This window comes from Chaetura pelagica, unplaced genomic scaffold (assembly GCF_000747805.2).
Source record: "Chaetura pelagica isolate M959 unplaced genomic scaffold, ChaPel_1.0 scaffold420, whole genome shotgun sequence".
NCBI lineage: Eukaryota > Metazoa > Chordata > Aves > Apodiformes > Apodidae > Chaetura > Chaetura pelagica.
The window spans coordinates 1,727,933-1,754,920 of record NW_009951919.1 but is presented as its reverse complement, the minus strand read 5'-3'; the positions used below and the strand labels follow the sequence as shown (position 1 = coordinate 1,754,920).

The window sequence follows — 26,988 nt, the reverse complement described above, 5'->3', positions numbered from 1 at the left end:
CGGGGAAGCTTTACTTGGGCTGCGGAGCGCTGTGCCGTGCCCCGGCTCCTGCCTCGTGTCCCGCCCCAGGTGATCCGTTTTCCCGTGATTGCCGCCGCTCCCTGCCCTGCTGGGCGGGTTCCAGCGGACTGGGAAGCTCCGCGGCCAGAAGTTGGTCAGGGGAGCGAGGAGGAACGAGCCCCAGCTCGGGTCCCCTCAAACTTCCTCTCCCGGCAGAGCTGCCCCCGCTCCCCGCGCTGCCCTCCTCTCCTCTCCTCTGCTCTGCTCTCCTTGCAGATGTCGGGGCTGCTGGTGCTCGCTGCCTGGTGCTTCCTGCAAGCGGAGAGCAGGCACCCTGAAACCATCACCGCTAACGGCAATCGCGGCAATTTCCTGGACAACGACAAATGGCTGAGCACCGTTTCGCAGTATGATAAAGACAAATACTGGAACAAATTCCGGGATGTAAGTACTTCTTAATTTACTGCCTGGCTTCTTGTTTCTTTTGACAGTCACATCCCTTCCACGGGTGGCTGCTGGCTTTTCAGCGTGGGTAGACGAGAGGTGCAGCTTGGGTTGCTGCTTGTATGAAGGGTGTTCAGGGCTGTTTGAAAGCCGGACAAGCAGTCCTGCCATGCTGGGTTGCCCCATCGGCCAGGGCAGCTTGGCCTTGGGGTCAGCCTGCCTGAATGGGTCAACTGCAGTTTTCCCTTGGGGAGGAACTTGGAGCAAAGTTTCTGTGTGTGCTGCCTAAGAAGCTAGTTAGCTGTAAAATGATGGAATGGTGTGTGTCTAAGAAGGGAATATTTACCAGTTCATGCCACAAGGTGGTAAAGAGTGAAGCTGTTTTCGCCTGCAGATTTGGTGGAAAACGTGTTATTGTCAATTCTGGTCATGGAGATCTTTGACTCTGGTATAAGGTTGGGAAGAAGTAATGCTTTAACTCAGTGGTTTTTTCAGTTTGGAAATCAGGGGTAACTTCAATATGTGTCATGACTCGTGTGTGTACAAACCCAAATACTTAAGCTTAAAATTAATTCTTCATTTCCCCTAGTTTGAATATAATTGCATGTCAATGACAGGAGAAAGGGGAATGCAACATTTATGGTAAACGTTATCTTTACTGAGCTCCTTTTGCTTCTCTTGTCTGTGGGCTGACAAGCTTCCTTGAAGTGCACATAGAAAACCTGGCTGCCCAGGGCTGGGTGAGGGAAACGTTACTGTGAATGTTGAGGGTGAGCACATCGAGGTTAAGTGTCCCTCACTGGGGAGGATTTGTGAGCTGTGGCTGCATTGTGACTCCAGGAAGGGGAAGAGCAGAGCTGCCTGTCAGTTCTGCTAGCACTATTCTCTGAGACTGTTTCTGTTTAGGAAGCCCTGGTGCTTCTTAATATACTAACAAGTTAAACTTTGATACTCTGTGCCTGTCTCTGTGGTCTTAACATTGTATCTTACTTTGCAAAGAGGAAACCAAAGTATTGCAGTGAAATGGGACGTGTCTGCCTGGCTTATTCTCTCTTCATGTTTCTGTGGCTGTAGTCATCTCTGTGTCTGAGAGATCATGGTGCTCTGAATCTCAACATAACAAAATATGGCCTTAACAATAGTGTAAAATGATGTCAGAATGTATGTTTTCGTGCAGTCTCTGTGATGACATCCACCTACTGGGACTGTTGAACTTCTCATGTGATAGGTGCCTGGAAAAGCCTATGCTTGCACTGTAACTACTATTTTAATTAGGGGCTGCTACAGTTAATATGGATTCACAGATTTTTACCAGGCTCTGAGGGAATCATTGTTAATATCTGGTTTATTCTCCTGAGGAATACTGCTCAAGGATTTCACTTGTTAATTTCTACATCCAGCTTGATATGAGAATTGGGCATTGTTTGAAAATGGTAAATTGAATGAAGGACTGACAAATTAATGCAAAACCACTTTTAGCTAGGGACAGAATTATAGCAAGGGACAGCTTTCAACAGTCTCCTTCCAAACTGCAACCTTGTGTTAACTGCACTTTAAGCTGAATGTCCTTGCCTCGTTTTATGCTGTTTGTGGGGTTTTTTGATGCCTGTAGTCCTTACAACTTTTCTTCTTATGCCCTTTCCCCAGTCTCACAAGTACAATTGTCAGATAAATTATTCTTCTTTCCTGTGGAAGAGATTTGTGAAGATTACTTCTTTCATGTTTTAAGGTCTCACATGTGAAAATGCTTTCTTAGACTTTCTGGAAATGCTAACAGAGACTGTAAAGCCTCAAAACTCTCTTCCATAGGTAGAATAATTTTATGGGAAAAACCTCCTAACCAGCACTCTGCCAAGGAAAAGCAAACAGTATAAAGTTCATGGAAAGTTTATGTATCTTTCTACCAAGCTGTCAAAATAGTTCTATTCCATTACTTCAGAACTAGCATGTTACAAATGTCTGTGATTATCCTTGAAACCTTTCATGTGGCAAATTAACAGACTACTAATCACCTCATACCAAGTGTTTTACAAAAAAAATCAGTAATAATAATAAAAAAAATATAAAAAGCTTGGGTATGTAGTTAAGTTCTTAATAGCTTACCTTCAACCAAAGTGATTACTGTCTCATCATCTTCTGGGAGAGGTCTTGTGTCCAAGGATGAAGACACACATAGGTGGAGTTGCTGCCAATGCAGTAGATATAGTAGAGACAGGATGCTGCCTGCATGCATAGATGGCATTGGAGGAAACCTGGTTCTTCATGGGTGTGTTGTCTGACATAGATTGTTACAACATCTGTGAAAAAAATACCCGGTGAGATGCAGCATAACAGTAATAACTGCTGTGTATGGGGTAGATTAGCATGTCATTCAGAATTGTTGAACTGTAGGGAAACAATCTTCACATCTTCCCTTTGTTTCCAACTGTAACTAAACATCCATAATTACTTAGATGAGATTTTTGATGTGGGCTTTGCTCAGAAGGCTGGAATATAGGAGTGGTGTTTCAGTTAGTACCTTCTTGGGTCTTAGACTGTAATATTACAGAGCAGAAGGCCTAGTTCCTACTCTGTAAATCAGCAGAACCTATGCTGCAATAATTATCATAATTACTTATAGTAGCTTTCTGAATTTTATGTCATGTTACATAAATTTGCACAAATATTTACATAACTCTGTGTTTATGTGCAGTAGGAGAAACTGCACATATGGAGCTGAGGTTCTATTGCTCTGGATGTGGCCTCTTTAAACTATACTTGCATGCAGCACAAACATCTGTGCAGACAGATGTGCATATCAATCTGTCATAATGTAGTATAGGCTGTTTTTAAAAAAAGATTATTTATAATTTAATATAAAATTTTAAATTGGGCTTCTTTTGATTTTTTCAGTAATTCTTTTCAAAATAATTTGGTTGGTCAGTGTGTTGAGTTATGGTCCAATATGGCTTGATTTGAGAAGACAGCTATTGATTGGGTTTTTTTAGTATTACACGTATTTCTTTTGGGCAAAGACAGCTTGGTAGTTGCATTTAATGGCCCAGCAGACATCACTCTTCCATGAAAAGAGACCACAGAAGTATATCTCATTTGAAGTCTTGTGTTAAGTCCACATAATCCAGCTAAATTTGTAAGTCTGACTGAATTTAATAGTGTGAGATTCTTACCTGTCAACATTTTCAAAAGGCCTCAAGGGAGCTGGTTAAAACGATACTTCGTAATGCAATATTTTTGCATTAATTGATCACATCTTGTAAAACAGCAAAGTGGTCCATTTTTATAAGTAAGCACAGCCTATAAATGAATAATAAGACCAATATGACTGATCTGTTGTGAAGCACATGCTATTGCATATTGTCCAACTGTCCAGTATCAATAATGGTGGAATGTCTGATGCATTAATAAGCTGTCTTTATGATCTGAACTTGATATTCCTGTCTTCGACTCCTTTTTCCTTGTCTGCAATTGGCTTTCTGTGTGACCAACGACAAAATCTTGGCTCTGTCTTGAGTCCCATTTTATAGCTGGAGATAACAGTATTTCTTTTTCCTGCTAACTGCGTGTTGAAGCTGAAAAAAAGAAAGAAAAGAGCTCAGAATCTTTAGTAATATGGAGTTTCTTATTCACCTAATCTATATATTGAATGTGGCTTGATACATTCTTAAGTAACTGACTAGGTCTAGTTTAGTATTTAAAACATAAAATCTAAATCAATATAATTATTTTTAGAGAAAGAATAAAGTAAACAAGCCAGAGTCTGTGGGAAGGAGCTGCAGCTATTTCATTTGTACAGTTTTGAAGCTTGGAAAAGCAGGCATCTGGGATAGAAGACTCAAATTAGACCTTTTGATATTATGAAAACAACTGTGAAGGCCTTGCTCTTTCAATCAAATCCATAGATAGCCCGTGGCTTAAGAGAAGCTTGAGCCTGAATTCAACACCTGAGTGTGAAGTGAATTCTTATGAGTCTTAGAAAGCATTTATGTGACTCGCCATACACATTGTTGTAACACATCACACTGCAGCATCTCATTGTGTTCACAGAAGCTTGGCACAGAAGAGTAAGTGTCCTCTTAGTTTTAGGCCAGTCTTTAATCAAAACTGTATGAACAGACTAATTCTATTACTTCTTGGAGTTGTCTATTACATTATTAATGTTTATATATAAAAAGGTAATAAGTTCAACTAGCTATGGATTAAACTGCAAAAAGGATGAAAAAAAGTTAAATGAACTTAGAGGATCTAGTATAAAACATAAAAGGAATTTCTAGGAAGTTGAAAGCTAAGAATCTTGCCATGAACTCTGGTTTCAGTGCATGTTTTTGCATGGCAGGCTGCCAGACCACGTTCTGAGCATTAACTAAGCTGCTTCTCTAAATTTTACTGCTTACAGAGTTTCAGTTCAGGCTATCATGTTAAAACCCCCATGCACTAGTTACCTGGAGATGTTTTGAGGATGTGCAGACCTAAGAGGCAAGGCATGAAAAGTTGTCATCTGAGTGTATACATTTCTCAGACTTCTTGTGGGTAAATAGTTACATACAACTATGAGGAGCACGAATAGTTATATATGATTAGATTAGGTATTAGATTTCCCAGGTTGGTCATGGACTGCCCATACCTGATAAAATCCACTGAAGGGATTATTTTGTCAGTTATTCATGCAGATCACCTTCCTGAGCCTATGAGCTCCTCCTCACACCTGATCAGAAGCACAGCGTTAGGTGATAAAGCAAATACTGGGCTAGGAACTGGGGCACCTGTATTGTTGCAGCTTTGCCACTGAAGAACCTTTGGACTTTGGATTGGCCCTTCACACTTCTGCACTGCTTTTCTCCTCGTTGCACTTACCTTTCTCTGATTGTGTGACACTGAAACTGGATAGCAGAGAGTGGGAAAACATTACCAGTATTGAGAAGGGTTGGAATACCAAGCAAGCAGAACTGGAAGACCTTGAGAACTCAAGCAATAGAAATTAAATGAAATTTTAAAGTACAAACTAGAAGGTCATGGAATTGAGAGCTAACATGAATTTATTCTGGGTTCTGGCAGCTCAGCTTGAAATAGATGAGAGGGAAAACCTATGTACTTTTATTGATTGGCAAAGTTATTCTAAGTAACAAAAGTAATGCTACTCTGAGGAGAGCAAATATATTGTAGGAATGCATAAAATTATAGATTTCTGATTCAGTTGAAGAAATAAAATTATATAATCTGTAGGAAAGAATACTTGATTATATTGCGAGCACTTCTGATCAACGAAATTCGAGAGACAATTTTTTATGGAGTTGGTGAGCCAAAGGCCTTCCAGCATCAAAAGGGAAAAGAGCCTGGTTTAAAATAATGTACTGATAGCTTAGTCACACAGAGCTGATTGTGTAAGAGTAGATTTGCTTCAGCAAAAGCTGCCTTGTGTGAAGTTGAGATAAAGAAATAGGTGGAGAATTGGTGACAAAAATAACTTTATTCCTGAATTTAGGAATAAGGTTATTACTCCACCCATAGTTATGTTTTAAAGAGTTATCTTAATGAACACTTCAGTTTCAACTTGTTAGCTTACATGTTAACAAAAAAAAAAAAAAGACAATGTAGGAAACCGTAATAAAATAACCTGGATTTTAGGATTCTAGAGGCCTTGGAATTTTATATCACATGTCCTGTTCACTAGGTTTAAAACCCCTTGCAGATCACAGAATGTCTATGGTTGGAAGGGACCTCTGAGATCACCAAGTCCAACAACCAACACAAAAAACACCCCCAGAAACACAAACAACCATAAACACTTCAAAAAAAAACAACAAAAAAACAAACCTACAAAAACCCCCACAACCTTGGCCACTGGAGTGTGCCCTGAAGTGCCACATCTGTATGTTTCTTGAATAATTCCAAGGATGGTGACTCAACTGCTCTTCCCAAGCCTGTAGCATTGCCTGGGCTTGTGACCGAAATGCAGGACCCAGCACCTGGTGTATTGAACCTCATACCATTGGCCTCGGCCCATCAATCCAGCCTGTCCAGGTCCCTCTGTAGATCCTCTCTACCTTCAAGCAGAGCAACACTTCCACCCAATTTTGTGTCATCTGCAAACTTACAGAGGGTGCACTTTATCCCCTCATCCAGATTATTGATAAAGATATTGAACAAGAGTGGTTCAAAAACTGAGCTCTGAGGGACACCAATAGTGACTGGTCACCAACTAGATTTGGCTCTGTTTACCACAACTCTCTGGGCATGGCCATCCAGCCAGTGATTGTCTTGCTCCCTGTCCATACAGCTTCTAGTGTGGTAGAACCTGATTTGCGGTACCCAAGAATCCTGTGATCCTTTGGGATTTTTGAGCTAACAGTCCATTTGTGTAGGCTGGTTTCTTTCAGCCATCTCTTCCCTGCCAGGTACGTGCCTTCAATATGATCTCACTACCAAGGACTCAACCAATTTCAAGATACCACCTGATATACTATATGCTAGCAGGAAGCTACTTAGTTTGGGATGTTTTCTTTTTCTATATTGTCTTTAGATCTACAAGCAGAACAAAGTATTTTTCTGCCAACAATTTATTACCAAAACATCATATTTTCTACTTTCTTCATCTCAAATGTAAGCACAGGCTTTTCTGTGATCCAGTGATCAGTACTCCTGGACAAACCATCCACACCCTCCTAATTATTTTGCCGAGAAGATGATCATAAGGACGGTTGCAGCACACATGAAGAATACTTACTAGCCAGGTAATGGATATACCCAGTGAAGTGACTGGGTTATATAATGGGACACAGGCATCTCAGGCTTGCTTCCCAGGAGATTACAGCCCCCCCTAGAGATTTAATTGAAAGTGAAGATGGTGTATATGTATCCCAATGGATCTGGACTGAAGTACAACAGAGTTGAAATGTGCTTTCTAAGTCTATCCAGACGTTCCTAACATGGGTTGTTTCTCTGGACAGTCTACTCAACAGAAGGACAAGGCTGGAATATAAATGTGGTTGAAAAGTACAGCTGAGATGTACTTCCCCAAAGTAGCAAATCATGGGGCTGGATCTGTGCAAATGTAATTCTTAATCAGCTTCTTACAAACAGAAGAGATGCTTACTGAAAATGCCCTTCTGAAACTTGATACTTACCTTCTGCATTGGGCAAGGGGAAATATAATGGCATTTATGTCAGAATAATTAACTTGGAAGGTACAGAGAGCCAGCTTTTTGTAATTAACTGACTTATCCAGCTTCCCTTGGAATTGCTTAAGACTCCAAAGCTAAATAGGTCAGTAGAAAATAGAGTGTTAGTTTCTGTATTGTATGTTTCAAATTACATCTGGAATATTTTCCTCACAGGAATATTCTACAGGCTGCAGTCACAAATCATATCTCTGCCATGCAGTTCTGTAGACTTGAAGTATTCACTAATATGTTTTATAGGCTTCTAGAGTAACTATTCATCATGTCAAACCATGTTAGTGTAATATAAAATGGGTGGATTGAAAATAGTCATAGGAGGCTTAGTTCTGATGTCTGTTAGTGTAACCACTGTCATCAAGCTCAGGTATCCATAGGTAATTAATACTAGTTTAACTTCAGTTAAATTGTCTAAGATTACAGTTGAGAAAATCAGGCTCATGATTCTCAAGTGCCAAAAGTTGAAGTTTAGTTATGATACTACATTTTGAACATCAGGAAGATTATTGCTTTTGTTTTGTTTTGTCTCAGATATTTTTAACTGCTTGCTCTATGTATATGGTTTTAACCAGGAAGCTGGAAATATGTCATTTCAGTCAGTGCTGAATTTGGGGTAGAGCAACAGAGCTGCTTTTACAAGAGGCAGGATTTCATGAGGGTAATAGAGATTAAATATTATATATAGGGTATGCAAAATCTCTTCTTTTAGATAACATCTGTTTATTCAAAGGCTATTTGATTATTTCTTTCCTTGTTTAACAAAAAATGAGATTAATCCAAAAAAAGCTGTAGTGAAGTCCTCTTTATGTTGAAGCTGATGAACAAATTCTCAAAGATGTTAGTTGAGGCCTGAGTCTGATTCTCATATACCTCATCTCCCTGTTCTCCTACACAAAGAACAGGTCTACATTAAAGACCAGTTAGATTAAACAGTTCTTTTTGACTTTTGGAGGACATTCTGTAATCAGAAAAGGCTGAAAGATCAGGTGTCTGGCCAATAGAAATAGAAGCAGCACACTTGAAGTCCCTGGAAGAATCAAACCATCTGAAAATCTAGTATCTACAGTCTACAAAGTAGACATTTTATAGATTCAAAACAAGAACATGGAGTTGAAGCAGAGTGAAGTTAAGGTAATGCTGCTGTCTTCAATGTGAATTTCTCTACTTCCAACACTCCCCTGTTTCAGCTTTGCACAGGGTCTTACTGCTGCTAAGTCTTAACTCCATGAAGTAGTCTGTCATCAGGTAGATAACTCCAGTAGTTATCCTTGGTGGATTTGCTCTTGCAAGTTGGCAGCTAAAATAGAATTGCACATTTGAACTGAACATCTAATGTCTAATGAGCTTCAAAGCTGAGATATGATTCAAAATTTAGTTTACAGATAAATTGCTAAACTACTGAAGAGAGGTTTTGACAGGGTTGGTCTTTATCTGTCACTTCTATAACTTGGTTTGTAATCCAGGGTAACAGAAAATCATTCTCATTAAAGAGGTACAAGGGGCATCAATCAGTTCTGTGATCTTAGCTGTCCTCTTAATTAACTTAGTGTCATAAATCCGCTTCACTGATTGCTTTCTCCTGAACAGATAGAAAAATGCTTTATTAAAAATTACTTTTAGAATAACTCTATTCAGATTGGTTTTCAAAAAAGGTTTCAAGATATTACGGCTGACAACTGAACTCTGACTAATACTGGGATTGATAGAGGTAGTGATACTTGTCTGTCTGCAGGCTATTTTGGCTCTGCCTAATCAGGCAATTCAGCTGTGTATATAATTTCATTTGAAATTTCACAGCATATTCTGTGAATGGTTTTAACATGCATCTTAGCTTGGAGATCTTTGTTCTTCCCTGAGTTCCATTGCCTATCCAGAGGTTCACTTCAGCACTGTCTTCTAGTGCTTGTACGTTGTCCTCTCTGCCTTCAAGTTGCAGCAGTTAGGCAGCTTGAACCTGAACAGAGGATCGAGGTAGAGGCCACTGGAGTCACTGGAACTGGGAGACTGGGAGAATAGAATGGGAGAGATGCTGAAAAGTTTAGTTACGTGATTAAGAAGAAATATAGTTGTTGCTTGTTGTTGAGTGGAAAGCATTGTTTATATTTAGAGTACTCTTTCTGTGTGGTCTAGGGATGTTGAGGTACTTGGTAGAATTTTATTGTGATTGCTAAATATTACTAACAATCAATTTTAGATAATTCAGAAGCCAGTCACTGCTTGTTAGTTACCAGGAAGCTGCTGTGCTTTGTACACTTATTTCTAGGACAACTCTGTTAGTCTTTCGGTATTTGTGTATGAATCAATTCCTCCTATACTGTAAGCACTGGTCCTCCTTGCTCTTTCGGGAGCTGTGCTCACCGTGCTCCTCTGCAGCAGGACGAGCAGCGCGCCCGGGCCTGCCGAGTGGAGCTCGGTCTGAGAGGAGCTGCCCAGGGCTGAACCCACCCCGGGAGCCTGGCCCTAGAGGAGCTGCCCAGGGTCAAACACATGCAAGCTCCTCTGGTCCCTGTCAGGAGCCCTCAGCGTTCCAGGACACTTTGCTGCTTCTCAAAGCACCTTCCGATGTGGTTAGGCGTACCGGGATGTACAGCTAGATTAGATAGGTGTGGAAGCAGAGGATAAAGCTAGTTCAGAGTTATCCATCAAGCTAATGCCAGATCTGACGACAAAATTTATGTCGAGGAAGTCCCAGGACAGTGCTGTGCTGCTGAGCTATGTGCTGTGGTAGAATACAGAAAAACAGAGCTTAACAGGTCTGTATTCTTCCTTTGATATATATGCCAGTATCTGACAGCAGTGGTTATTGGGTCAGATTCATTTCTTGTTTGATAACATAAGCTTCACTCAAAGTATATAAGGGATAAATTTTGTCATGTGTTTTGTTTGTTTTGTTTTTTTCTAAGTGAAGTCAGGGTAACCAATCTTTTTGATGCTAGCTAAGCATTTGAGTGATGATGTAATGCTAGGTAGGCACACTTCTAGTTTGATATCATACTGAAGGGGGCTGGGTATTTCCTGTTAAAGGAGAGATATGGTGCAAAACTTGTTTTAATATCAAACTATATCTGGTGAAACTGATGACTTAGAGTTTTCAATCTCCCAATCTTAAAAAAATTGCTTCATACGGCCAAAAAAAAAATATGTTTTCCCTTAAAGAAACCAGGAGTGCTGCCTTCAATAAGAATATCCATAGGCATGGAATAATCAGTAATTTAAATACAGCATTTTCTGCCTTAAACACAGCCATAAATATCTGCTTTATGGTTCACTCAGAACAACAGCATCCAAAAAGAAATCATGCCATATTTAATTAGAATAAACATACACTGGAAAAATACTGCACAACTGTCAGTTATGCATATAACTACAGTTCTACAGGATTAAGAAAACTGTTAAACCAGATATATTTACTCATGAGGAGCTATACAGTAATTCAGATCAGTGGCCACAAGTTTATTAGTCTCCTCATGGTTATATAACAAAGTAAAGTTGGATATAACAAGTTGTTTAATGGTTTATTTTCATTGGAATATGATGCAAGATGGACTGAAATGGTGTTTGTTATGTGACACAAATGTCCGTTTTTGTATCTAGTCTCTTTTTCTCTATATAAAGTCATTGACTCTTCTCATGAAGAGGTGCTTTGTGAATTATGCATGCATCTTATCTTAATAAATGTAAGTACAAGAAACTTTAATGGGTACAAATGGACAATTTTTGAGCTTTCATAAAAAGATAATATAAACAATTTTAAAATACACCGAAAGTCCTACTTCTAAAGAAGTTTTGCCATCACAAATAGCCCCATCTCTGTACACAAAGGAAAAAAATCCAAGTGACTTCTTATGGGCCATATTCTGCTATCAGTATTTTTTAAAGTAACTGCAGAACCCTAGCAATAGTTTCTGTTGTGATACTCCATCCATGGTTTAGTGGTAGAATATGGTCTTACATCATCAAGAGCGAGTAGCATTCTATTAGAGCAGGACAATGTACAAATAGAGATGTGGTGTGTGCCCAGTGTGGCTGTAGTTTTCATTCACAATGAAAAATCTGATAAAAAATTTAGCAATTTTGAAACCTGTATCCATTATTGAAATACCATTCTTGATATATCAGGGATGGTGCAGTTGATGTGTTCCATGCAGAAGGATGCAGGATGGTCTATGAAATTTGAACTCAATAAGGAGATATGTAGATACAGAATGAGATACTAAGCTGAAGCCTTTGCTTGTGGCTAATTTCAAAGCTGAAGCTTTTAAAGCTGAAACTGCAATGGTGGAATAAATATGTTTTTCTGAGTCATTCCTTAAAAAGAGAAATTATAGGTGCAAGCAAACCCACCAAAAAACACAGCCAAGAAACAAACAGCAAATATTCCCTAAATATACAGTCTGTGTCTGAAGCAAATAGGAGCTAGATAATTTAGCAGATCCAGCTAGAAGAGTCATGACGGAGATGAAGATATTCTCTTTTAGGTGAGAAATCATGGTTAGAACAATCTTTTCTGAAGTCCAGAGATCTCTCCTCATGGAAAAAGCCTGGCAGAACGAGGAAATGAAGAGCATGACATACATCCGTGTACTTATGTAATGAACTTATAAACAGAACAGGAAGGAGGTAGATAAGGAAAGCCATGTTCTGCTTCAGAGTGGATTCCAAAATGGTAGGTTGGTGATGGTGTTGGGGTTAGAGGGTGAGGAGAGCAGGAAGGAATTCAAAGAGCAGGTTGGAAGTTACCTGGAAGTTACCCGCTGAGCAGTATCCTGCAGGACCCTGACCTGTGCAGTGGCTGTTCTTGTGAACAAAGCTCCTGGTAACCCACCCACTTAAGAAACGTGTGTGATTCTGGGCACAGTTATAAAGATTCTCTTCCTGACTACACACAATATGTTTTGGACTCCCAGGCAATCAGTGCTGGCTTATTGCCAGGTGAGAAGCTATAAACATCTGCCCTTATGTGGTCTTCCTGCGGTGAGACTTGTGTGTTGTGTGGTGGGTGGTATTGCTTTTCTTTTGAGATAAACAACAAAGGTGCATCGTAGAAAGAATGCAAGTGCTTTAATCACCTTTTTTTCCTTGCCATGTAGTTGTGGATATCTGTAGCATTCATAATTAGCAGAGGAACAGATGGCAAAAGCTTGGTTTAAAACAGAGCATCCACTGAGCACTCATGCACTGCTGCAAGCTTATCTAGGCAGCAGTTTGCTCCCTTGAATAGTGTTCTAATACAGTGTAACATAGGAAAATAATTTGTAACACTTGGCAATCCAGGGTGTAGGACATATATAGAGTGTAGAAAACCATCTAGTTTTTCAAAATGTCTCCTGGATGCTAGTGTCTCATGCTGCACAAGGATGAATTCCAATCCTGCAGAGCTGCAACCTGTTGTGTGCTTTCATATTTAGGGTGAATGTAACAAACTGTCCATTTCTCCTTCCCCCATCCTTATTTCTATGTAGAAGGGAGCTGTTCTCTGCTCAAACCTTAGTAAGTATTGTACTGTAGCTTTAAAAAAAAAATAACAAAACTGACCCCCCCCATATATATTCTAACATTAGCATTGTGCTGTGGCTTTTAAAAGCTAGAAAATATGAGAGGATTTTGTCAGCATTTCACTATGACACTTGTTTCACATAAAAGCCAGAGGGCAAAACAAAGTAGGTTTTTTTGGTCCATGTAATCTTTTTAGAAAGCAGTGATAGCCCTGAAGGAACAATCACTGAGATTCATATGAGGTAATGTTCAGAATGAGGAGATCTCAGATGTAAAGGCAAATTGATTAGTTGTGTGATTCCATTCCTCAAATTAAAAACTTAAAAAATATTTCATCTTAAGGAGAGGCAGGAGCAAGGAGGAGAATGGAAGGTTACTAAAGAGAAAAATTCTCTAAATATGTTTTTCATCAATAAGTAGATGGATGGATTACTGCAACCAGCCAATCTAGTCAAGATCATTTTTTCCCTTTTTTTTTTTTTTTTTAATTTTTTTTTTTAAATTAAGGATAAATGAGCCCATGTTGAGATTTTTTACTCTGTGAGATAACCTGGTTTTACCTTCAAGTCACAGTGAATTGGGTATTCTTTTAGTCTGTAGTCTCTGAAACTATTTTATATCACTTTTTCTCCCTGCAGACTCTGAATACAGATATAAAATATTTCTTGTGGAAACAGTGGTGCTATTCCCTTTGTTGCCTCTATGTATGGAGTATTTGGGGCAGTATCTAACAGCTAGTGAAATGATCTTTGATAGCTCCTATTTTTCTCCCTACACTGAACTGTAAATTTAAATATGTTGTGAACTGTGTTTTCTTTTTTCATCATAAACTCCCTGTATCTTCTCACAATAAGTAATTTGCAGAATAAATATGTAGTTTTGTGTTTGCCCAGACATCTTTCTAATCTCCACTTTTCATTCAAAATTGGCTCAAAAATTTTCCAGTATGAAAATCAAAATTTCAGACTGTGCCAGTTTCTTCATTGACCAGATTAACTTAATTGTTTGTCCATATTCAGTTCAATTGAGAGGTTTTTAAATTCTTGAATGTATTTAGATCTTAATGTATTTTGATCTTGGGGTAGAAATACTTGATCATGCAGAAGCCAGCTCACTAGAGACTGTCACCTTTGCAAGCACTGCTGACCAAAACAAATTTTATAATACAAATAATCACTAATTGATGTGGTCAGTAAAAGAAGTAAATTAAAAATCTTTGCCAGCATGGGGTCTGTTTTTTTGTTGACAATCTCTATGCCTTCTCAGTAGGCTCCTGCTGTTAAGAGTGCTTTGCTCAGAATAAGAAGAAACTTCAGCTAAGTGAGAGAGAACAACACTAACACAGCATTTGACTTCTCCTGTGCACACTCCCTTTCTTCTTCTAAACCTCATAAAAACAGTTCAAGTTTAGAAATAGATTTTTCTAAGTTAGCTGAAGTATTTTCAATTTAGTATTTAAAGAAATATTTTCAATTTAGAGATTATTAAAACAGTCACTACCATCACGTTCTTGGGTAACAGCATTTTTGTCATCTTGGTCCTCAGCTACAAGAGGTACAAAACCAATATAATTTCAGATGTCCCATAACAAAATTAAATCTGAGCTGTTTCAAACTTTAGTCAGAAACAATTCCTTGACCAGGAGTTTTCAAAAATTGTTTAGCTTATTTTAACCGCTTGAGCCAGCTAGTTCATGAGTCATAAGAACTTTGCCCAGAAGAGTCCTACTGGCTCCCTCATTTTTGGAGTAGAGCTGGTGATTATTTTAAGTTGCCTTTTCTCATAGTTTTTCCTGAACTTCACATGTATGACTCTTAATTGAATGTTCATGGCTTCAGAAGCAGATGTTTCTTAACTGCTGAAATATGGAATAGCAAGAAAGAATGAGTCATCACCCAGTTGCTGCAGCTGTGACCCTTGCAACTTCAACTGCCTTGAGAAGCTGAAGAATTCCATAGCATTCCCTGCAATGACAGGGTTTACCATTATCTGCTAAGTTGCAGAATTGTTCCTTTCAGAATAGATTATAACTTGCACTAGTGTGAGTTTGCAAAAAACTGAGGAAGAAATTAAGACTACCTAACCCACTCTCCCAGAACTAATGGCAAAGTAGTCCTTAGGACTGTTTCCTGATTAGCTGCAGATACTTTGAGAAAACAGGAGGAACATACCACAAGGAGGTACAGAGTTTGAGACCCGACTTTACAAATATGTAAGGGGTGAGTGTCAGGGGGACGGAGTTAGGCTTTTCTCAGTGATGACCAGTGATAGGACAAGGGGTAATGGGTGTAAATTGGAGCATAGGAGGTTCAAGGTGAATATCCGAAAAAAATTTTTTTACTGTAAGAGTGACAGAGCACTGGAACAGGCTGCCCAGGGAGGTTGTGGAGTCTCCCTCACTGGAGACATTCAAAACCCACCTGGATGAGTTCCTGTGTGATGTACTCTAGGTGACCCTGCTCTGGCAGGGGGGTTGGACTAGATGATCTCTCGAGGTCCTTCCAGCCCCTAAGATTCTATGATTCTATGACTTGTTATTTTTAAAAGGTTTGTTAAATGCTTTACTCAGCAGTAAAATGTGAAAAATACAGCTGGTCTGGTGTTAATAGAAAACCACTTGAAATCAAACAACAAAGAGTAAGCAGCTCATTATTAACAATTTGGGGGAATGAAAGGAGGGAAAATGCAAAGGAATTTCATAAAGCAAATTTTCAGTTGCTGCCTAGGGAATGTATATTTCTGGGGGAAGGGAAAATGCAAGTTGTTGCTCACTTTTGTTTCAAAACACTGTTTATTGAGTGAATATCTGATTTGGAGGAACAGTTGCCTGAGCTTTCTGGCAAAGCAAATGCAGTGTTTACTCAAACCATGAAGCATTTACACCCTGCTGTGATAATACAGATCTTTCTCCTCCCATCTCATTTACATATGTCAGCAGCACTGTTGGGCCTCTCTCTGCTTACCATTTGTGAGTACTGCAGATTCTTTTTACTGAGGCCTGTGGGCAGAGACCACACAGGTGGGAGATGGACAGCAACTTCCTTTGTATTCCTGCATAGAACACAGCAGCTACCTAGCCTTTCTTCCATGTCTTCCAGTTCATCACTCCTTGTAGATCTGACACTGATTTCAATTCTGTGCTTAGTTAAGAGTGCTTCTATTATCTTTTACTTTCACATGAACACAGTGTGCAAAAAGGAAAACCTGAGTGCTACAGAAATAGCTCCTCCTGCTGCATTTCAGCCACATCATTTCTTACATAAATGGTTTTATTTTTATTCTCAGCTTTCACTTTCTGAAAAGCAGAGCAAAATACATGGAATTTTAACCTCTAATGTCTTGTTTGTATCCTACTGAATATAAGAAAAAGAGGCTGTTTTTCAGAGATAAATCTTAGATCAGTCTTCAAAAATTCATGTTAAATTGTCAAAAGTGTGGCAGTGGGAGCTATCACTGCAGTTTGGATATTAAAAGAAAAAAAACAACCAAAACCAACCAAACAAACAAAACAGACTAAAAGTCAGGGCCAGCCTGACTTAACAAATGAAATGGCTAAGTATCTGCCAGTGTTCAAAAGAATATCCAGCTGATGCTGCTTTTATCCCAGTACAAGTGGCAAGACTCCTAGATTGGCAGCTCAGAGGGTGTTGGTACATGGCCTGGGTATGACTGCATGTGAGTAGACCAAGCCATGGAATCATTTGGCATTTCTGACAATTTCATCTCAGAAGAGCACTGGCATTTCTGCTTGTCCCTGTTGGGTAGGATGGCTGTTCTGGGAAAGGAATCCTAATGTGCTAGAGACATGACTGAAAAGGATCCATGGGCATTTTTGAGCACTTTAGAAGTTCTGACTGTATGAAATACTAGTGTATCTATTACTGAGATTCTAAGGATAAAAAAACTTGAGGTTAAAACAACCTACCAACCAACTCAGATTAAAAATGGCTCTGGCAGATTTTTTGCATTAAAATTATTCACATGTAGATGCAATTATTTCAATCTCTTGTCTCAGGTGCAGGGTTTAAGCCTAAATATAAAACTGGGCAAGCTTTACTGTTTATTCTCACTGAAAAATCATTCATATTTTTCATCAAAAAGGTTTCAGGAATCTCCATGCACATTCTATGAAGATGTCATCTGCAGAATAAATTTACCTTATTCTCTAAAACCTTCTTTGTCATCAAATTTATATTTGGGAGCAAAAAAAAAGCTGTTTGTGTTACTGCTATCCTTGCTGCCAAGTAAAGTAGACATATTTTTATGATTCTATGGTACAGTTTTAGTTTCCTCTCAGAAATAACTGGTATTCTGTCTGCTTTTTTACTGTACTTGCAGTGAGATAAACTGTGAGGGAATCCCTTATAACATGTTGAAATTTTATTTTGAAATAATAGACTGTGATAACCAAGGCCACAGTTTCATGATTTCTGGAGATATGAATTTTAATGTGCTAATAGAAGAGTCTTTGAGAATGGAAAATGGATGTTTCCTACCTCCATTTTGAAGTGTGGTCTAGAGAGAGTAAAAGCAATAAAATGCCTCTTATTTTTTCCTGATGGTGTCTAGTTTTCTGACATTTACTTATTTGAGGACCTTTTTATATTCAAGCCAAGTGTCTTTAAAAAACAGATGGGACATATTCTGCTTCACACAAGGTTAAGTTAGTATTTCTGAAAGGGCTGTTACTAGTATAGATTATCCCTCAGCTCTCAAGGAAAGAAAACATTTTAAAGGCTTTCTCATCAAAATGTTGTTAGCAAAGCATACTTAAAAACAACTGTCTCTCTCCTTCCCTCCTTTATAGAGTGAGCTGAGAGGACAACACCAGTTGAATCATCTATCTGAGTCAGGCAAACAGCTGTCATTGTTGGATGTAAAGATGAACTAAAAAGCTGTCATTTACTTGGAAGTATTTTTATACTTGACTCATCTGTCCAGTGAAGGGTAGCCTTTCACATGGAAAATGACAATGAAGCCATGTGTTTTGGTAATGACTATAAACTCTGTTGCTTAAAAAGCTTTACAGAAATCTTCCACCTCAGAGCATCTAACATCCTGAAAATATTTCTTTTGCATTTGTGCACAAGGTGAATGAGGCCCTGCACAGACCTCCATGCTGTCCTTCCCTCACAATGCCTGGGCCTGTGCAAATACTTTCTCGTCCCCAACTGTGTGCTGCCTGAAGTCATTCACTGTGGTTTCTGGAGCCACATTATCACCTTGACATCTAACACTTGACCCTCAGATTCATGGGGTATTTTTCCTTGCTGTTCTCCATCTCTTTTCTTATGCTTTAAAGTTTTTTCCTTATTCATTCCTAATTAACAAGGCAAGGTTTCTTTCTGAGATATAGTGCTCTCTAAACTTTCCTGGTCTGCTTTTGAATGCTCTTCTTCTTTTGGAATGGGCTCATATACCTTTCTAGTCACCTGGAGACAACTCAATGACTTATGACAGCATGTGACGCTGACTTCTGACAGTTCCTGGTTGTCCTATAGGTGTTCCTACTCTCTGGGAAGTAAGCTGTGTGATCTGTCAGAGCTGGAGGTTCAGAACAGACTATGGCACCACTTCTGCTGTCACACTCCTGTGCTGCTTCTGGGTAGTTGTCTGAGCCACTGCTTTCATTCCTTCCTTCTATTCCTCTTTCTCCTGTGTGTGCTATAACTGACCCTAAGCTCATTTCTGTAGTTACTTTTTGGTGCTCTTTTAAATTTTATTTGTTCAGGGTTTTTTTGTTGTTAGTTGTTTTTTTGGTGGGTGGTTACTTGCAGTATTTTTCCTCTTCTCTGTGCTGCAATTACTAGTTCCTTGTGTTGTATCATTTTTTATGGGTGAAATCTCCAGGCATGTTAGGATTGGAATCCTACAGAACATGATTTGGGAAAAATCTTCTAGTGACTAAGATTTCATAAAATTGCAGAACCTTTACCTCTCTTTGAAGTGCAGCTATCTGCAGGGTAAAATGTAGCAGCTGGTCTTAAACACAAGAGTTGACCCAGCCTGACCGTGCAAGGGTCAGTATCTGACAAAATCACAGTGTGAGGCTGTGGGGATGCAGGCAGACCTGAAAATTAGCTGTATAAACTACTGACAATTCCAAATAAACAACTTACTGTTGTAGGAGATACAGAATGTGCCATTTTCTATTTTACTTCATGGAACACAAAATGTATGTTTTACTGTGAGACCAGGTGTATTTTCAAGCTTAACTTTTATTGAAGCTGAGCTTGCCTCTTGTTTTAGTGGGCTTGATACTCCTCTATGAACCTACTCCCATGTTTTTTATTGTAGATCCATTTTAAAATGACAAAGCGATGGTATTTTCTTTCTCTATTTCAGCGTTGTTAAACTCTCAGTGCCGGCAGGGCTGAGATATTAGTCACTGGGAGAGATTTGCTATTATTTTCAAGAAGTCTGGTGATGTTTTGGTGCTCTGAACCTTTCACTTTAAACATGACTAAATGAACCTTAATTGTTGACCATGATTGAACGTTTCTGTACCTGATGTGCAGCTTTCTTCCCTTTGCTGATCAAAATAAAATCAAATGCTCATTCCTCAACTTGAAACTGTCCCAATGTTTTCCAATTTTTAGCCACTTCTAGCTGTTATTTGTAATTTTCAAGTGTCTGTTGTTTGAGGTTGAAATTGTGGTCCCAGTGAAGTCAGTCAAATTTACTTTTAGTGGGGTCATGTTTTCCCAGTGAAAGCGTTAAACCTCATACATTAATTTAAAGCTTCTTCCTTTCCAAAGACAAGAAAATAATATTATCAAAATAAGCCTATTTTTCTTCAACATGACTGTATTTTGCTATATGTCAGTAGCCTTAAGTAAAAAACTAGAGATGTAGGCACAAAAATATCATTTCAAGTCGGAACCTAGCAAAACTATTGCAAGTGGCCTTTAGAAATTGTTCAGCAGTAGAACTCAGATTTAGCACGTGCCTTGCAGCTGTGACTGCTGCCTTACTCTTGAGCTGTTACTGGTGGTTCTCAGTTGCCTGCCATGGTGAAATCATTATCAAGTGACAGATGTTTCTCAGTTGCAGATGTTGGTTATTGTATTGTTTTTTCTTTCATCCCTCTGGAACAAAAGCTAAAAAAATAGATTTTAGCGAAGGGTCAATTTGAAGCTGTCAGCTGATAAAATAAGCTGATATATATTTTTGTGTGTTTTATTGTTTTTCATGTCATGGCTCTAAATAGATATGAAGATCAATACTCCCCTTCCCTTCAAATATGACCTATCAGAAAAAAGTCAGATTACTTTTTCATCTAGAGTTGCTGTTTCTCCTTTATTAACGGCAGTTATCACTGTAGTGGCTAGTTCTTGGATTCTTTTCTGCACCTTAATAGAAGAGTCCCTGAGCATGTACTCATCTATGTCATTTCCAATACTCTTACAGTATGAACTAAAAATTGATGGAAATAACAACTTCTAAGTACAAGCAAATAAAAAAAAAAGGGGGGTGGTGGGGAGGAGGGAGGCAGGGAGGACCCCAAACCCTTAACTATCTTGAGGTTTTTCATTGTTTATAATGTGTACTAACCGTATAAGGGGGCCAGGGAGAAGGCTGTTACCTTGATTGTGATTTAGTAGTTTTAATCTGCTTAAATTTGCAACTGTAAACTAAGGTAGTTTGAGTATTTCTACTTAGTTTGTCTTTTCCATTACTGTATTTCAGAGGAATTTTGGATACAAGTAGTCTTCTCTAATTGATTTTATTCCCTATGACATTGCATTTGACATGGCAACTTTTACTGTTAGCATTTCATCTGACAACTCATCTAAAGTGCCCCAAATATAGTACTTTGTACTGCTTCAGTTTGCATGCCAACTGGATGAGAATATTAAAGGTGGAGTTTGAATGATCTATTGGTATTCTTCATAGTGAGCTCCCAAGTTTTCTTTTGAAGAGGTTGCTATGGCAAAATTGAAGCTTTTCATCCAGGTTTCCTTAAGTCGTGTTATAATTGGGTGTATACAGTAGACGTGTATTCTGTTACTTTTCCTAGAAATAAAACTATGTACTTTCAGGTATGTATGGTATATTCCTCAAACATAAATTTGTAATGGCAGCAATTCATAAAAGCTATTATTCTCATGAAATTTTCTTGTGACAAACGTGCAAGTATACTCAGTTATGTTGTTACTGAAAAATAACAGTAGAAATGTGTCTGTGTTTTTTGTTTGTTTTTTCTTACCTGGATCTGCCCCTATGGGTTATATAATACTATTGTACTTGCTCTAGTTTGAAATCCTGTTTCATAGTAGTATTGCTACTTAATAATTTATGAAAGGAGATTTCTATTTTCCAATCAAGTCTGAAGCATTGATATTAATGAGTGATGCTACAGTGTTTTGAAATGCCTCATTGTTTTAGCATTTTTTGCTTCCCTCTACATATAATTACTTTTTGATTTAAGGTTGCTATTGATTTGTTATACACTTGTCCTTGGTCATTTTATTGTGTGGTTTCTTGGTGTACATAGATAATCATTAAGCATCTGATAAGAGGGCACAAGTGACACTTCCCATTATACAGTGCCATGCTGTCAGTTACCAGGGAACATTTTCTGCATTTGAAAGGATCCTCCTATGGGTTATCTTCTGTCATGGAGACCATTTTGTGGTATTTGTTGATGTGTTATCCTGGATGATAATGGAAATAACATTTTGTCAGATATTATTAATTATGTGCCAACACTCACTTTTCTATCAAATGTAGCTACTTAACTGTCCATGGCTTGAGTAGAAAGTTAAAATTAGGTATTTTATTATGAAGGATTTTATTTTTATTTTTTTTTTTTAGCTAGCTTTCTGTGGTTCCTCTGAGAGATGCCAAGTCATTTCTGTGTGTTTGGAGAAGTCAGTAAGAAAATCAGGGCTATTGGTATCTACAGTTCTCATTTTAATCTGGCACATGTTACTTCCTTGTGGTGACTTGTAGTGTTCCTGTGGTGTGAGACAATACAGAGGTCTGTGTACTGTCGCAGCCAGTTCAGGTATTGCACACTGAAAGAACCTTGTGATCCAGTAACTCAATCAGTCCAGAGTTCTGCAGCTAAATTCAGCAGTTGGAGAGGCTTGTGGAATGTGTTCTCACACAATCTAGAAACATGTACGTGTCTGGGGTACTGCATGGTTCACACCCAAAGGGGAAATTCACTTCAGATGAAAATGCCTTTGATGTAAATTGGTAAGTCACTGAGCACCCTGCAATAATAAATTGAACATATGCAATAAAATTCAGCTCTTTACTGTCCATGGCCTGATGAATTTAACTTTGATTCAACAGCAAATGCTAGAGACACTTGGTGCAAAAGCATTCAGACTCATCTGCCTCACATCTTCTAATGCTCAGAAGTCTGAACATAGTTCTGGCCAACGTGCTACATATTTTCAGATTTTGCAATATGGAATAGCCTGTCCCAAACAATCGATCTTGGATCACATTTTGGCAAAATAGCTTAGAATGTAATCAGTTTAAGCAAAATGTAATAGAATTGTAGCACTAAAACCACTCTATGTATTTATGATATTTTTTTTCCTCTATTGCTGTGCAACTAGAAAGACCTACGAGCTGCTTAATTAGAGCCAGCTTTTTATGAAAGGAGCAGCAATGAATGAAGCAGAAGCAAGATCCAAGTATTGCTTAGTGCAAGTTGCAGGATAAAGGCTGAAAACATGTCCTTTATAGGTCCTTGATTCCACAGAGGCTAATCTGTGCAAGCTCAGCAAGGACTTGGTTTTTGTACCCTCTAATTGTCTCTTCTAGTCCAGCAGAGTATTGCATCGTTCTGGAGACATGTGGTATGGAAGGAGAATCTAATTATATCCCTTTTGGAATATGTGTCTTGCTGAAGCATCTGGGGTGGCAAAAGAATTTATCCAAGAGACCTGAGCGTAAGCAACAAACTTCCATCTAGATAAAAATCTTGCTGTACTCAAGGCTTGTAGTGTGTTCACTTGAGAGGCACAAAAAAAATTTAAAAAATAACCAGTTAATATAAATATAACATTAACATAAGCAGTTAATGTGAATAAAAATACCGTCTAGGAATCATTACAGGTATCCAAACTGGTACCAAAAGACTGTTTGTGATAACAAATTACAGCAGAAAATATACACATCAGAAATATAAATTCATAGCATAATAATAAACAATGTTCCAGGTAATTTGAAACAACCTATAGCTGAAGAGAAACATAACTGATTGCTATTGCAGCAAGAGCTTTGCAAGTTTATGGAACTCCAAGACAGCAATAAAGCTGTAATAACTTTTTTAATCAGACACAGATTGGCAAGACACAACTCTGAGCCCAAGGGCTCAATAAATGAAACTACAAGAACCTACAAGGTTTATTTCATTTTGAAAGAATTTTGTGGCAGCATTTTAAACATGCCAGCAAGAGTAAGAGAGTCAATATTCAGTTTTCATTCAGCCCTGAGTTTGGGAATGTTTAGACAATGACCCCTGTTATTCAAGGGCCAGAATTGATCCATCACCACAAACCCTTCTCATGTTTCTTTTGTGTTTGGTTTTGGGTTTTTTGTTTAGTTTGTGTTTTGGTAGATTTTTCTGTGGGTTTTTTTTTGTTTGGTTGTTTTGTTGTTGTTGTTGTTGTTGTTGTTTTGTAGGTTTGTTTTCAGTATAGGTTTTTTAGTTGTTTTTCCATTTGGTTTTTTGAGCCCTCTGTTTGGGATGTGTTTGAGCTGAGGGAAATGACAACAAGGACATCATATGAAACTGTATTTATTTTTGGTAAGTGGTGTTGACTAACACTGATTGTATCTAATGGAAGACAATTCATTGGCACCTACTGGAGAGAATGTAAAGTGCAAATATTTGGAAGATTATAGGAGATCTAGTTTGAAGACTTAATACAGAGTATGGTTTCTGCCTCTGTCCTCAGAAAATTCTGATGGACTGTGAGGTTTTTTGAAAGTGATTCTGGAAAATCTATTAAGTTATTTCCCTCTGCCATGCTTTTCAGGGAAACCATGTCATTTTTGGAAATCTACCAAGAATGCAGCAGCTATACCCTTTCACTTCTGGCAAAAATCTGTTTCATCACAGACTGATGATTTTGCAAAGTCTCTATGAATTTATGTTAATTCATTACAATTGTAGATAGTGGGAAAAATTATGTATTTGGGAAGTTCAAAAGGGAGAGGAAGTCACAGAGGAATCTATGGACCTCTCTAAAACCTGTGGCCCTGCTTGTACTCCATCATTTGGGAAAATAAAGAACATAGAGGGGGAGGGCAGGAGGAAGGGGAATAAGAAAGTCTGTTACACAGAGAACCTTCCTTTTTATTTCTGGGAAAAATCTTAATGCAAGAGACATACCTTTGTAGTTAAGTTTGTAAAAATTACAACACAGAATTGATAGTGTTCCTACAGAGGTATTCTGAGGCCAAGAAAAACATCCCATTTTTCATTCTCATAGATTTAAGGGCATTAAATCAAGGTGAAAATATTTTCTTGATTTGCAGGGTATTTTCACAATGTGACATGTTAAAATAAAGGTTGATTCTCATTTTATTTAGAGGTCATTATGAATTCCTTTTAAAACAATGCATGGATCAGCAAATTCCCACTTTGTAGTTTACCATCTGTAAGTCTTACTGGATCTATTTAATTAGGCTTCAGTGCAGCATCTGTAGCACTGGTAAATTCAAATAATTAAGCTTCATGTTTTCTTGTGTATTATAAATGTCACAAAACTATCTGCTGGAAAGCAGATAATTCCTTTTTGTAATTGGAATTTTACCATGAATTGTTTCCTTATTTATAGCAATTAGAACTTTAAAAATACTTTTATATAATTGAGTTCAATTTTAATTATTTTTTTTTGCTATAGGTTCACATTTTTAATATATTTTTCTGATGTATCTTGTTTTCTTTCTTCTGTTAAATTATGTTTTCCCTAAAAACTCTTACGCTGCTTTATTAACATAGCTGGAAAAACTAGTCTGGGAGAAGAAGAAATACAGAAACCAAACTAATGTGACCATATGTAAGTTGCGTTGGATTAATCCCAAAGCATTACTTATTTGTCCCAAGACTCAAGTTTGTAAACATATTTTCCTATATTACAATCTCTTATTTCATTAAAAACATGTTTTCTTTAAAAAGAAAATCCAGACAGCAACATAGGCAATGCCTGGAAGGGTGATTCCTGCATTTCAGTCCCTGGTTCAAGGGTTGTTTCTGTTGCAGGTTGTTCTCAGTAGTTATATACAAATTCCTTTGAAAAGAGGTTCAAATGTGATCTTGGAGGTTTCACTGAACAGCAGTTGCTGCCTAGGACATCTGAGCTCTAGTGCCTGTCAAATGGACAGTTTACATGGTATATTCTGGGCAGAGCTGAAGTCAGTCTGGCTTTGTTTCAGATCAGTTCAAAGCTGTGAGGTGTAGGTGATCCCTGCTCTGAGAAGTTGCCTTTATCAGCTTGCTTCTGTCTTTGCACTAATACAGTTGCCTGGCTTCTTGTCAGCTCCTGGAGCTCATGTTTGCCTGGAACACACGATTTGTTATATCCATGCAAGGCCAACAGCCCAACAGTGATGCTATCATTGCCCCAGGGGGACCCAGCATTGAGCAAGGGCCTTCAGAGAGCAATTTAGCACTGTTAATTAGTACATTATTTATTATATTTTCGAAGTTCTGTGTGATGATAAGATTAATTGCTATTATGTGAGGCAGAAAGGAAGATGTGAGCATCCTACCGACATGGGTCCTTGCAGGACTCCTGTGGTCATTTTGTTAAATGGAGAGTCCTGTTACTCAGTGGGTTGGGTCAGAATTCAGATACTGAATTCCATACTGGGTTAGCGTTGAATATGACAATAAGGGCTGCTGTTAAGCAGACTTCACCTGGTCTTTGGCACCCGAATGTGAGGGAGAAATGTAGCTTAACATCAGTCTTGTATGTTTTAGCAAATATCTGAAGAAAATTGGTACTTGTTACAAGCTCTTGGAGGCAGATCAGCTCATATAGAGTTCATTTTTTTTCTTCAACATTTTTGGGAATAGTTGAAAATGTAAGTAAGATGTACTATAAATGTTCTAAAGCTAGAAGGCAAACAAACCCCTTCCACATAAAATCCACTTACCTTTTGAAATCCCTTGGCTGATATTTTCGTCGCCAAATTTCTGACTTCCTGGCTTATGGTGTTTAAATTCACATCATTGAAAATAACACTTATTAAAACACAGAAGTCTGTGGAAGATACCAGTTGACGATGTAATTCAATTGGTCAAACACTGACATATGAGACTAAGGATTATTTTAATTCAAGGCTGATCTTTTACATGGAACTGCCTCTTGACATTTAAAAACTGGAACCAGATTTTAATTTTCACTGACACCTGGTTTCCAGTGCTGTGCTTCTGCCCTTTACCAAATGAGTCAGTAGAAAATCGGACACTTTGATTTGTTCTTGGGTAGGACCACAAAACTTTCTCACTCTTCCTGTGATGAGAAGATGTCTTAACATGTCAAAAGAAGTGAAAATGTACTCAACACCCTTAATAAAGTTGGAGTAAAAGGAGACCATTCCTCTTAGACCTCATGCTTTCTCTGCAGACGCAAAGTATGTTTCCACTTTGGGAATCTGAAACAGAGTGATGATGTAGCTTTTGGTTTTGACACTTGGCTGGGTGAAGGACAGTGCCAAGAATAGAATTCAGGTCTCTGCAGTGTCATCCTGCTCTAGCTGCCCTGCCTGTTTTTTTTTCAGCCTGCTACTAGTAGAGGCTTTGCTGACCCAGCTGCAAACAAATCTGGGGACAGGTACATTTTACTTGACTTATGTATGTTCCCCATGCAACTGTAATTACTTTTTTTTTTCCTTTCAGTTA

The 26,988-nt window shown here is 38.3% G+C and overlaps 1 protein-coding gene across 1 annotated transcript in view; it reads left to right on the top strand.

Annotated features, from left to right (window-relative positions):
* The first annotated feature begins 276 nt into the window (after positions 1 to 276).
* The window catches only part of SPOCK1 (sparc/osteonectin, cwcv and kazal-like domains proteoglycan (testican) 1), a 275,614-nt gene continuing 248,902 nt past the window's right edge, over positions 277 to 26,988 (top strand). Inside the window, exon 1 of the mRNA XM_009995313.1 lies at positions 277 to 444. Within this exon, the coding sequence (XP_009993615.1) occupies positions 277 to 444 (168 nt within the window). The remainder of the gene's footprint in view (positions 445 to 26,988) is intronic.